Here is an 11656-nt window from a genome sequence, read left to right as displayed (position 1 = left end):
ATTTTTTTTCTGACATTTATCATAGACACAACAACAACAGCAGGAGATGAATGTGCATCTCCAGCAATGGAAAACTATAATTTACCATTAAGAGTTGGCGCTTTGTTCATCATTTTGGCCACCAGTGCACTAGGTAAGAAAAAAATTGATTTACGACATGGTATTTATCATGATAAAATAGGTATATTCACCCCTATCGTTCTACATAAAATTTCCCCGTATAACAAGGGTTCTTTAAGAGACTGGATGTTGACCATGGGCAAATTTTGTAAGTATTTTATATTGATGCCAATATGTATGACTAATAAGGTTCTAGTTGGTACTGGTGTTATTTTAGCCACCGCGTTTGTACACATGTTGCCCGAAGCACTTGAGAATTTCGATAGTGATTGTCTAAGTGATGGCTGGAAGAGTTATGGAGCATTTGCTGGTGTGTTTTGCATGATTTCTTCTTTTGCTTTGCAATTATTAGAATTGGCCGCTGTTGCCAACGTTGAGCGTATCCGCGCTAAAAAGGCAACCGAGTCCTTGTCTGCAGATATCGAGAAGAGACACACAAGTAACTCATCTTTAGATTCGAGTATGACTGCAAATCAAATCACTACACTTGAAACAGAATGTCATGATCACGCACACGAACATATCCATAGTGCTGGTTTACTTGAAGATGAAGAAGCATTCAAGCATATTGGTACACTTATCTTGGAACTGGGTATTGTAATGCACTCTATAATCATTGGTATCACTTTATCAAACACAGGCTCGGACGAATTTGTTACTCTTTTGATTGCACTTGTCTTCCATCAGGTAAGAGGAAACATATTTGTCGCATGCAGACCATTTATGATTCCACAGTTCTTTGAAGGTGTAGCATTAGGCACTCGTATTAACGACATGAACATCAAGGGTTGGACAAAACCCTTGTTAATGGGAACCTTGTTTATCGTCATGACACCTATCGGTTGTGCTATTGGTATTGGTATTCATTCTAGTTTCAACCCCAATTCTTCTTCTTCTATCCTTGCCAGTGCCATTCTGGATTCATTGTCTGCTGGTATCTTGCTCTATAATGTTTATATCTCCCTTATGAGCCAAGAAATCAACCACAATGCTGATTTCCGTCGAACACCTTTTATCCGCAAATTTGTCTGTTTTGTTTCCATGTATTGTGGTGCTGGTTTAATGGCTTTACTTGGAAAGTGGGCTTAAATTCATCTCTTTTTCTACCTATTGTACATACATTTATATTATAGTATACCATTTTTTTCTTTATATACATAATGCATTTCAATAGACATTATAAAGTTTGACAATTGTCAATATTTCAAATTCGACTACATTTTCTGCATTGGTGTTACACTGCGCTTATAAAAATATACATATAGGCAAAAAGGCATCTTTTTTTTTCTTCTTCTCTTATGCCATACCCATCTAGAAAACCAGAGCCTTACCTTCAAACCACTTGTAAAACTTGTTCTCAGCCACTTGAGTTCTTGCCAGAGACAGGTGTCAAGAACACCAAGGTAGAAGTAGAGTGCTGGTCTTGCCAAGCGATTGTCCATGTCGACATTGACGCTACTGGCAAAGTGAAACAACCCAAGGCAGCTTCCAAGTGGTCTCGAAAGCGAGGAACAGGTAAAACTAATGATCTTATGATTTTTTGATTAACCTTTTTGATAGACGAAAATCCAGTGTCAACCGATTATTATGATTGTTTAGGAGTAGTATCTTCTGCAACACAAGCAGATATAAAAAGAGCATATAGAAAACTAGCCATTAAATACCATCCTGACAAGAACCCCAATGACCCAACAGCAGAGGAAAACGTAAGATAGTGTCTATAGAAGTCAGTATTCAACACATATTCCATCTAGTTTAAGAAAATTTCTGAAGCATATCAAATCTTGTCTGACCCTGCATTAAGAAAGCGATACAATGAATTTGGGGAAGCAAATGGAGTCCGACCCGATGGAGGATTCAGTATGTATGTTCAACTAGATATCATCTAACTTGTGATAGTGGACCCTGAGGCATTTTTTAAACAGGCATTTGGTGGTGATCGATTTGTAGATATTATAGGAGAAATTTCAATAGGAAAAGACATGCGGGATGCACTTGAATCTCATGAAGCAGAAGAGAATGCAGAAGATACAAAGCCTCTTTCAGCCGAAGAAAAACTAGAGCGAGAAGAGAAGAAGAAAAAGATTCGTGCAGAAGCAAGAGAGAAACGAACACAAGTACTTGTGACTAAATTGATCAACAAATTAAGTCTATACACAGAACTGAATGATGTGTCTGACGAAGCTCGGTCTGCTGCTTTCTCCAACATTATTCAAATCGAAGCAGAAGATTTGAAGAAAGAAAGCCATGGTGTAGAACTCTTGAATGCCATTGGCTATACTTATTTAACAAAAGCAACACAGTATATTAATAGAGGCGTTGCATTTGGGTTAGGTGGCATGTTTCATTCAATGAAGGAAAAGGGATATATATTCAGTGAGACAGTGGGGACACTTCGATCAGCATTAGATCTTCAATCAAGTTATACAGAATTACAAAAGGCAGAGGAAAAAGGGGACCTGACAGAAGAGCAGCGCATTAAGCTCGAGACGGAAGCAGCAACGAAAGTAATTTGATCTATTGAACTCATACTCAGAACTCAATGTCTATTGAATAGGGTCTGAAAGCGATTTGGAGAGGATCCAAACTAGAAGTAGAGAGTGTATTACGAGAAGTATGTGATCGAGTCTTGAGTGATCCAACTGTGTCGAGAGAGACACTTCGACAAAGAGCCTATGGGTTAAAAATCATTGGCACGATTTACCAAAAAGTAAAGCTAGACATTACTCCAGATGATATTCCTATACCTTCTATTTCGACTAGCCATGACACTTCATCTAGCCCATAATTCATGCTCCAATAAAGTGACTGTATTTCTCCAAGGGTTTGCGCCACTTGTTTTTTGACAAGCAGTAGTTTAAAAATCTCTTTTTCTCTCTTTTAAAAAAACAACTATATCATGGCCAAGTCAAAGAAAACAGACGATACTGAAGCCAAGCCAAGCAAAAAACTTCAGGAATTTCAAGGCTTTAAAGTCTTGCCTGTCATTATGACCGAAGATAAAAATGTTCGTCATTATTTTTATATGCGAAAACATGAAAGCAAATCGCTTGTTGATGAAGATATTAAAGATCGTACACTCTTTTTATTAAACTTGCCTACCGACACAACTGACAGACATCTTCGAAAACTTTTCAAAGGACACGGTATTGAACAGATTACTTATAGCGACTCGGGTGCTTCTGTTACTGAAGAATACTGGAAAATTATGGAAAAGAAGAACGAAGCTGCTGCTGCTGCTGCCGAAGCTGAAGCTGCTACAAAAAAGAATAAACGCAACAAGAAGAGAAAGATAGAGGAAGAAGAAGAACAAGAAGAAGAAGAAACTGTACAAAAAAGAGAATTAAGGCGATTATTTACAAGTGGATCTTCAGCACACATTGTATTCAGTACAAATCAAGATTTATTAGACGTATTAAATATGACTCGTGTTGAAAAGAAATGGGCTAAAGAAGACGAACAAACAGAACAACCCCTTGGCTTTGGTCGTAAGTAGTGACGTTATCATGAAAGTAATAGCTAATGCTATATAGGCTATTTGTTGGCATATCAATTATCTCGACCCAATGCTCATGATTTGCAAAAACAAGTTGATTCATTCATGATGAAGTTTAAGGCTGACGAATATAAGAAGGAGCGTGAAAAGTTAGAACGTATGAATCAAATGGATGAAGATGGTTTTACAGTCGTTGTTCGTCACAAGAAAGCAAAGACAACAGACGGCAGTACCAATATTGCAGCCATTTCTGCTGAAGCTGCAGAACAATATCAACCAAAGAAAAAGAAGGAATTGCTCAACTTCTATCGCTTCCAAATGCGCGAACAAAAACAGAATGAATTGGTTGAATTAAGAAAGCGATTTGAAGAAGACAAGGCCAAGATTGCTCAATTGAAACAAAATAGAAAGTTCAAGCCTTATTAAATAAAGCATCGCAAAAAAAAAAAAGAATTTATCGACTTCTTTTGTGGTCTCTAGACGATGTTCGTCTATGATCCCTTGATCTTGAGCTATCATGTCTTTGTCGTTTATAGCTTAATTCAGCAGAAGAAGGAGAAATAGACCTTTTGGTATATCTCCAATGATCAGACCGTTTTTGATCCCTTGATACACGGTCAGTTTCTCGAAAGGGTCTATCCCTACCACCGAAGCGCAATTGGCCGCTTTCTTTCTTGCCACCATAGCCACCACCAAGTCTTCGTGGTATCCAGCCTTTCATTGTCCTACTTCTTTCAAAATCCACTAGAATCACATGACTGTCCAGCACACTTTTGTTTGCATAGTGATATGCATCTTTTGCATACCTTTCTCGAGTAAATGTGACGAAACCATAACCTTGAGATAAACCAGTGACTAGCACAATAAATAACACATACCTATAGCAGATAAGCTTACCATTGTTCTTAATAATATGCACTTGTGTGATTTCTCCATATTTCTCGAAGTGTGATCTTAAAGTAGACTCTGTCGTATCAAAGCTTAATCGACCTATAAATAAGGTACATTGAGGATCGGATGTCAAATGTCTCGGTGGTCGGTCTTTTTTTTTTTCAACGACGTCAGTATAAGAAAAAATTTTCATAATGTTGCTTACACGTTGAACGAGAAGCTCTCTCTACTGCGGCATCATGCGGTTCAGTGCCTCTCCCATCTATAGAGCCTACTTTAATTGGCTCATATTCTTCTGAATACCACATTTTATGCACTAGATAAAACAAGGAAGAAAAAAGAAGAGAAAAGAGAGCGTACAAGCCACGAAATTGGAATCAGATTATAGCCGCAGTTTTAATACATTACAATTTTTTTAGTTGATTTTTTTCTTCTTTCTTTCATATATATCCAACATGGTTAAAAACAAGGGAAAGGTAGGTTTTGTTGGTTCTTTCTTTATCGCTTTATATTTATACACTATCTAGGGTGGTAAATCCAGAAGAAGAGGAAAGAACGATACCGAAAACGACAAGCGTGAACTTGTTTTTAAAGAAGAAGGCCAAGGTAATAAAAAAAAATCATTATTTTGTATTCTTTTCTGATATCTTGTTTAGAATATGCCCAAGTTACTAAGATGTTGGGTAATGGTCGTGTAGAAGCTCAGTGCTTTGATGGTGTGAAACGTTTAGCACTTATTCGTGGTAAATTACGTAAGAAGGTTTGGATTAACCAAGGTGATATTGTCTTGCTCTCTTTGCGTGATTTCCAAGATGAAAAGGCTGATGTCATCCAACGTTATAACCCTGATGAAGCCAGACAACTCAAATCATATGGTGAATTGCCTGATACCGCCAAGATCAATGAAACAGACAATGCCTTTGGTGGTGAAGAAGATGATGAAGTTGAATTCGATTTTGATATCGATGATGTGAGTGTTTTTATTGTAACTCATTTTACTTACTTGTTCTATAGATTTAAAATGTGTCTTATTTTGTAGCAGACGACATCTTTTTTATTAGAGTTTTTATACATACAAAATAAACCCAAAAAATGTATATTTCACTATGAGGATTTTACTTTTGTGATCATGGCTTCAGTAATGCGCTTATAACTTTGAATGACTAGATAAAGAGGCACCTATATCTGTTTTAAGCATTGTGTTTTGATTGTCTATACTTACTGTAATCCAAGGAGCATTAAATCCAATAAAATAAATCCAAAAATAAATTGGGTTTGGGTTACAATTCTTTGCTTCAGGTAGATCCATCACATAATATAAAGTACAGCTGAATAGATGGCACATAGAAGCAAGCAATTGGTACACATATTGTTTGGGTGATCCTTTTAGAATATAATAAGCAGAAGCCATACACAATGGGCCCCAAATAAACTTAGAATCCAGTCAGTTATCAACTATGTTATAGCTTTCTCTACTCACGATAGTCATTTTTTCTAGAGTCAATAAAAGTTCATCTGTCCCAACTATATAACGCGAATCGCCATGACCATATTCTTTCCACATCTCGGCAAGTAAGTCGCCTTGACCAGCCAGTGTGTCTCGGTTGAGTAGCCAATACAATTCAAACCCACAGTGCATAAAGCTATTCAAAAAGAACCATGAAAACCGTGCCTTGGATGTTGTTGATTTTGATATAGCGTTGCCAAGCACAATACTACCACCTAACAACATGGTAATCATGGTACCTGCTGACATAAGTAATTCAAGGGTAGTCCTTGTGTTAGGAACATAATGGGGAATGATTGCAGTAGTGGGATAATAGGGATGCATTTTATTAGAGAAAAAAAAAGAATTTAAATAGATTCGCCTTGTTTCACAACCATATTAGGTTGTTCGCCCAAGACTTGAATGGCTTGTTCTAACTTGTCTTGCTTTATCATAACATAGTCTGTATCGTAAGTACTTACAACAAACACAGGAATAGAGTTGTCTTTCAAAGGGGCAACGATACGGGCAAGAATACCTACAAGACCAAAGTCCATTTGTGCGTCTACTTGGAACATACGCCAGCCATCTTCTGACTTGTTGGGAATATCAGACAATTGAAATTCAGTAGGCAAGATCAAAGAGAGCTCAGATTTTGTTTTTGAGAGAGTGTACCATGGAGCATCAAAAATCTCGGTAGGGACTTTGTGGTTACGTTCGTATTGGTGAACAGAGAAGCCTTCAGGCAAGTACTTGAGAACAATTGTGTGAGACATGATAGATGAAGAAAAAAAAAAGATGAAGGACACCTTCATTTTATGAAAGTATAAAGACAACAACTCCGATGATAGAGCGACTTGCTTTTACGTAAAATGAAACTTGCATAGTATTTTTGTTACGTAAAAATAAAATGAGTCATTGACAATATGTTAGCTATCTAAAAAAGGGGAAGGATAGACTTTGAATCTATATTAAGTAAAAATAGAACTGCTTTCTTGTTCTGTAGTCTGTTTTGTTAGAATACTATCATTCATTGAGTTATTTCGAGATACAGCAATTCAACAGACGTAATTATTCAAGCCACAATACAATGACGAAAATCGCAACAACAATTACAATGAATCTCAATGACAAGTACTTTTCGAAAAAATCGGCCATTTGTAGGCAATTTAAGAGTTTTTGTTAATAAACTGCTTTAGCGCAATCGTTTTTTTTGGGAAGGTTTATAGTTTAGAGCGAATCTGCTTCTAATTTGAAAAATAGACTTTTCTTTTCACTTCGCATACTCTCCGAAAAAATGGCATAAAAAGACAAACAAACCGCTTCAGAGGCTCAATTCGAGTGTTCCTTAAAAAAACGGACTTAAATTAGTATTCTCATGTCAAAAACCAAAATCGAAAAAATGAAGGAATTTGGAAATTCCGTCTAAAGAATTTTTTAATACGTTGGCCTGGTCACTCTTGGTGGTGCTCCGGATTTTGCTATAAACTCTTGTGAAAGACTGTGTCTCTTAGGTATCAACAATTGTGTTAAGTGCCAAGTAATTGAAGACATTCTGGAATGATGTCCTTTACTTGTAGTATTAGTATAGCCATCTGTAGCATTGAACAAGGCAAAATATAAAGAATACTGACTCTAAGGAGCAACGAACGAAAAACTCAATATATTCTTTTTAGGACATATTGAAGGGTAGCCTAGATGACGGCTATTTCTATTGGGATTATATAAGACTCATATAATCGTACTGAATGCTTCCACAAAAGCATTGTTTTCAAGATATTTCATATGGCTAGTCACTTTGCTTCACATACACTAGTTTCCATTTATACGATAATCTTTATTAAAAATTACTAGGTGCAAATCTTTAGATGTGGTAGAAGCTAATATGATTACAAATTTTGAAACTCTTCTAGGTATCTTATCTTTTTTTGTAATTTTGAGATTTCCTTTGATAATCCTTCCATTTCCTGTAATTTTCTTTTTAGCGTTCTTATTAATTTGAGTTTTGCATTCTCAATATCAATATCCAAGTCTTCATTGGCGGCACTAGCATTGGTAGTAGTATTGCTGTTGCTATTGGTATCGGTAGTAGTATTGCTGTTGCTGTTGGTAGTAGCATTGCTGTTGATATTGGCATTGGTAGTACTGGTATTGGGATTAGCTATGAATGCTTCATTTTGATCGCAACGGCAACGGCAAAACACTGTTTTTTAGTGGACTTTCTAAAATAAAATTAATTTTACTCCTAAATTTTAAAATCAACATGGATCACAATACTACAATGGCTGCACTTCAATGGTTCATCCAAAGAAAGAGACAAAACGATGCTTTGTTTGATTTATTGTTGGAGCTTGATGAAGAAGAGGATACCAATGTCTCCAAGAAGCGACAACGTAAAAGAAACAAGGAGAACTTTCGTCATCTCGGAGAAGAGAATCTTCAACGACATTACTTTCGCGAAGATCCCGTCGAAGATGAAGCTACATTTCGACGCAGATTCAGAATGAGTCGTAGATTGTACGAAAGAGTCAAGGAGTGTGATGTTTGGGTTGTGAATGAAGATATAATAGAAGATAGAAAGAAAACAAAGAAATACAGTGAGACTGTTCAGTACTTCTTTATTTCAAAAACAATTTAATTGTTGTCTAAAATATATCTTTTTCAGGTTGTCTTTTATACTACCTGATTTATTGACTAATTGTGACTATTGTATATTAATTACTTAATACTTTGACAGCGCGTACCTGGGAATTGGTTATGCAAATTCTCCTTTAATCCTCCTGGTTATCTAAAAGGTACAATTATGGTTTCCTTTTTGTAAATATCCATATTATCCCAGTTATCGTTATTTACTGTCATTATACAGTGCTTGCTTTATATTTATAATGTATAGTGCTATAAGTGATTATTCATTTATATGATGAAAGACTATTTATTATATTTTGTATTGAAAGTGCTCAGATCACCACAAGGAGGCAGTTATGCAACACGACTCTTTTTTTGTGCAATCTCGCGATAGGGCTCAAAAACTTGGTTATTCAACTAACCAAAAAGTAACTGCTGCTCTCCGCATGCTTGCATATGCTGTCCCTGGAGACTTCATGGCGGAGTAACTTCGTGTAAATGAAGCAACTGCTTTACACTGTATGAAGAAGTTTTGTAAAGCAATCGTCGAAGTCTTCAAGAACGAATACCTCAGAAGATCAAATCAAGAAGACATTGCACGCTTGTATGAGGTAGGAAAGGAGCGTGGATTCCCAGGAATGCTTGGATCTTTAGACTGCATGCACTGGGAATGGAAGAATTGCCCTAAGGCTCATCACGGGAGCTACAAGGGCAAGGAAAAGAAAGCTACTGTTGTGTTAGAAGCTATGGCCTCCCAAGATCTTTGGATATGGCATGCCTTTTTTGGTGCACCTGGGTCTCTCAACGAAATGTTTGACCTATCTAAAATAAAAAACTTTTCATTTTGAAAAGTCCGCTAAGGATGCTCTTATAATGTATATCTCATTATTATTTTGTGATGATATAACACACTTACATAGATGACAGGCTTATTGTTAATTAAGCTTGGATTTACTGTTATGTCTTTAATACGTTTGCATACAGTTTTACTTTCTATACAATAGATGTAATAAAACGTAGCAGCATCTAACTCGCTTGCAAAGTGAATCAAAGCGAAGCTACTCCAAGTTAGATCTACAGAGAAACTTTATGTTAATCAGCTTTTGTTTTTTACCGGTTAGTTTCGTGTTTAACAACATGTATTGGTTTCACTACAGAGCATTCCATCAAATATTCCTTCAAAGCCTCGTCATTAACACTCTCCAGGGAATTGCCAGCTAGCTGTACGTGACACTTCCTGTTTGCACAAGTGCGGCACATGATTAAACTGAATTATTTTGTAAAAAGCTAAGCAAGCGACCATCTACAAAAAAAAAAAACGTCAGAAACAATCACATAGGTGACGTCATAGGCTTACGTACATGGTATACGTCAGCTTTTTGGCGCAAAATTTTTATTTAAAAAAGTTTGATAAACATTTTCTTCTTTTTTCCTTTGGTCATCTCTTGTAGATGGCATTAGGTTTACTTTCGTGGTAAGCATTTTGGATGTGGATTGCTAGTTACCTCCTCGTGGTCACGTCCGGGCAACCACCATTTCTATAAATGTGGGCAAAATACTAGCAGTTTGATATGTTTAGTGCTGTTTTCTAAAATGTAATAAAAAGTTTTATTCAGTGTTAAAAGTGAATTTTATTATTGTCGACTATTTAAACGATGAATACTTTAAGACTGACAATACTCATCAGCCCTCTTGTATGGCGAAAACAATCTGATTATATGAATTGCTTTGTTGCTTGATTTCAAGTACAATTTCTTCATCTAAGCCTTCATCGTTTGGCTTTTGCTCTGAACCTTGCTTTTTGAGGTAGAGCCTAATGCGGGTTAACGTCTGTAGGTGATAAGGGTCTACTTCCATAGCATCATGTCCCTCCCCTCCTTCATCAAGAATCCTTCCCTGCCCATTCTCAAAAAATATGGAGTCATTTAAAAAAAAAACCACCTTTTGGAAAAATGAAATTCCTATGAAAAAATCGCTCATTGGTGTTGTGCCTACTGTATTTTGCTGCACATTGAGTTGTAAAAAACACTCTTTAGGATCTTTTTTTCACCCACCCTTTGGCGTTGCCTTCACTGTATTTCCAAGGGACAAAATTTCTGGACATACAAGGACATTCATTTTTGAGCTAGTACCATTAATTTTTTGGTTGCGGACATCTAATTTTCTCAAAGTGATAAAATGTACCATTCTCATTGTATGTTCTTTTATGTATGCGCAAACACAAGAAACTCAAAAAAGGGTTTACTTTGAAAAATATTTGCGCCTGAAGCGGGCTGCCAATCCACTGGTGGAACCATTATACTTGTCAATCTTATTCAAGTTAGTTTATTAATTGTCACTTCCTACACTTTATTGAAAAAAAAAATCGTTGCCAACTGCTCCCATGTCCACTAGGTAATTCACTAATTGTGTCTACTACTATAACAAGAAGGATATTCTCTGGGATATAGAACTGAGTTTGCAACTAGCAATTCTTAATGAATCACTGCATTCCATAGATCCATGTATGTTATGTTCTGTTATATTGGTAAGAAATGATGTTTATTTTTTTTTAACAACGTAGACAGGTGTGTTATAGGTATTCAAGTGCTTGGATCATTTCTAATTATCATTGAGTAAATGTACAAAGACCGTTTTTTTCCTAGTTCTAAATTTCATCATCTCCATGAACAGTGCTTTGACGTCGATCAACGAACTTATCGATTTGGCCTATTGGTCTTGGAAAACATAGCCAATAAACTGACCGATTGGTGGTAATGAGGAGGGGGGGGAGTTTTTACGTAAAAATAAAATGAGCCGTAGATACTGTATTAGCTATCAAAAAAAAAAGATGATAGATTTTGAATCTACATTAGGCAGAAATAAAACTGCCTTCTTGTTCTGTACTCTGTTAGGATACTATTAATAAAATGAATTATTTGAGCCGCAATACAATGATGACGATCACATTAGCGTGTCCAATAACAATGAGAATTGAATTCCAATGACAAGTCATGACAATTAATTAAAAACCCGATTCATCTTCTTCATACAACACT

The 11656-nt window shown here is 36.2% G+C and overlaps 9 protein-coding genes across 9 annotated transcripts; 5 read left to right on the top strand and 4 right to left on the bottom strand.

The window, feature by feature from the left end:
• Positions 1-255: 255 nt before the first annotated feature.
• Positions 256-1209, top strand: B0P05DRAFT_578408 (Zinc/iron permease; the record flags this gene model as incomplete). The annotated part of the gene is made up of 3 exons (XM_051581853.1): positions 256-268; positions 317-807; positions 856-1209. The coding sequence occupies 3 exons, from the start codon at positions 256-258 to the stop codon at positions 1207-1209; spliced, it is 858 nt and encodes a 285-aa protein (XP_051436610.1).
• Positions 1210-1418: 209 nt separating this feature from the next.
• B0P05DRAFT_570288 (X-domain of DnaJ-containing-domain-containing protein) lies at positions 1419-2908 on the top strand (the record flags this gene model as incomplete). The annotated part of the gene is made up of 5 exons (XM_051581300.1): positions 1419-1635; positions 1681-1826; positions 1875-1980; positions 2020-2627; positions 2678-2908. 5 exons carry the CDS (start codon positions 1419-1421, stop codon positions 2906-2908), a joined length of 1308 nt encoding a protein of 435 aa, XP_051436609.1.
• Positions 2909-2967: 59 nt separating this feature from the next.
• Positions 2968-4054, top strand: B0P05DRAFT_535124 (ribosomal RNA-processing protein 7-domain-containing protein). Its single transcript, XM_051577403.1, has 2 exons — positions 2968-3608; positions 3654-4054. The coding sequence occupies exons 1-2, from the start codon at positions 3020-3022 to the stop codon at positions 4040-4042; spliced, it is 978 nt and encodes a 325-aa protein (XP_051436608.1). The 5' UTR covers positions 2968-3019; the 3' UTR covers positions 4043-4054.
• On the bottom strand, positions 4055-4908 carry B0P05DRAFT_488167 (uncharacterized protein). Its single transcript, XM_051575279.1, has 3 exons — positions 4713-4908; positions 4514-4657; positions 4055-4471 (listed from the first exon to the last, which is right to left on the bottom strand). Exons 1-3 carry the CDS (start codon positions 4813-4815, stop codon positions 4071-4073), a joined length of 648 nt encoding a protein of 215 aa, XP_051436607.1. The 5' UTR covers positions 4816-4908; the 3' UTR covers positions 4055-4070.
• Position 4909: 1 nt separating this feature from the next.
• B0P05DRAFT_535120 (eukaryotic translation initiation factor 1A, Y-chromosomal) lies at positions 4910-5598 on the top strand. Its single transcript, XM_051577402.1, has 4 exons — positions 4910-4983; positions 5035-5113; positions 5164-5477; positions 5522-5598. The coding sequence occupies exons 1-4, from the start codon at positions 4963-4965 to the stop codon at positions 5525-5527; spliced, it is 420 nt and encodes a 139-aa protein (XP_051436606.1). The 5' UTR covers positions 4910-4962; the 3' UTR covers positions 5528-5598.
• Positions 5599-6338, bottom strand: B0P05DRAFT_507222 (putative EBP domain protein; the record flags this gene model as incomplete). Its single annotated transcript, XM_051575550.1, has 3 exons — positions 5599-5686; positions 5730-5939; positions 5988-6338. 3 exons carry the CDS (start codon positions 6336-6338, stop codon positions 5612-5614), a joined length of 636 nt encoding a protein of 211 aa, XP_051436605.1. The 3' UTR covers positions 5599-5611.
• On the bottom strand, positions 6332-6850 carry B0P05DRAFT_535116 (ACT domain-containing protein). Its single transcript, XM_051577401.1, has one exon. The coding sequence runs from the start codon at positions 6806-6808 to the stop codon at positions 6362-6364; it is 447 nt and encodes a 148-aa protein (XP_051436604.1). The 5' UTR covers positions 6809-6850; the 3' UTR covers positions 6332-6361.
• Positions 6851-7836: 986 nt separating this feature from the next.
• Positions 7837-9044, top strand: B0P05DRAFT_35160 (uncharacterized protein). Its single transcript, XM_051573602.1, has one exon. The coding sequence runs from the start codon at positions 8161-8163 to the stop codon at positions 8629-8631; it is 471 nt and encodes a 156-aa protein (XP_051436603.1). The 5' UTR covers positions 7837-8160; the 3' UTR covers positions 8632-9044.
• Positions 9045-10257: 1213 nt separating this feature from the next.
• On the bottom strand, positions 10258-10603 carry B0P05DRAFT_535111 (uncharacterized protein). Its single transcript, XM_051577400.1, has one exon. It carries the CDS (start codon positions 10596-10598, stop codon positions 10302-10304), a length of 297 nt encoding a protein of 98 aa, XP_051436602.1. The 5' UTR covers positions 10599-10603; the 3' UTR covers positions 10258-10301.
• Between the last annotated feature and the right edge of the window lie 1053 nt (positions 10604-11656).

This window comes from Gilbertella persicaria (genome assembly GCF_025201335.1).
Source record: "Gilbertella persicaria strain CBS 190.32 chromosome Unknown B0P05scaffold_12, whole genome shotgun sequence".
Classification (NCBI taxonomy): domain Eukaryota; kingdom Fungi; phylum Mucoromycota; class Mucoromycetes; order Mucorales; family Choanephoraceae; genus Gilbertella; species Gilbertella persicaria.
The sequence above is the reverse complement of the archived record's forward strand: the minus strand, read 5'-3'. Positions and strand labels throughout refer to the sequence as shown.

Coding starts and splice junctions, on each gene's coding strand:
- B0P05DRAFT_535124 (XM_051577403.1), top strand. CDS start 3,020: ATGGCCAAGTCAAAGAAAACAGACGATACTGAAGCCAAGCCAAGCAAA. Junction 3,609..3,653: donor ACAACCCCTTGGCTTTGGTC/GTAAGTAGTGAC, acceptor AATGCTATATAG/GCTATTTGTTGGCATATCAA.
- B0P05DRAFT_488167 (XM_051575279.1), bottom strand. CDS start 4,815: ATGTGGTATTCAGAAGAATATGAGCCAATTAAAGTAGGCTCTATAGAT. Junction 4,658..4,712: donor GAGAGCTTCTCGTTCAACGT/GTAAGCAACATT, acceptor AAAAAAAAAAAG/ACCGACCACCGAGACATTTG. Junction 4,472..4,513: donor GCATATTATTAAGAACAATG/GTAAGCTTATCT, acceptor TTATTGTGCTAG/TCACTGGTTTATCTCAAGGT.
- B0P05DRAFT_535120 (XM_051577402.1), top strand. CDS start 4,963: ATGGTTAAAAACAAGGGAAAG. Junction 4,984..5,034: donor TGGTTAAAAACAAGGGAAAG/GTAGGTTTTGTT, acceptor TACACTATCTAG/GGTGGTAAATCCAGAAGAAG. Junction 5,114..5,163: donor TTTTAAAGAAGAAGGCCAAG/GTAATAAAAAAA, acceptor TATCTTGTTTAG/AATATGCCCAAGTTACTAAG.
- B0P05DRAFT_535116 (XM_051577401.1), bottom strand. CDS start 6,808: ATGAAGGTGTCCTTCATCTTTTTTTTTTCTTCATCTATCATGTCTCAC.
- B0P05DRAFT_35160 (XM_051573602.1), top strand. CDS start 8,161: ATGCTTCATTTTGATCGCAACGGCAACGGCAAAACACTGTTTTTTAGT.
- B0P05DRAFT_535111 (XM_051577400.1), bottom strand. CDS start 10,598: ATGAGCGATTTTTTCATAGGAATTTCATTTTTCCAAAAGGTGGTTTTT.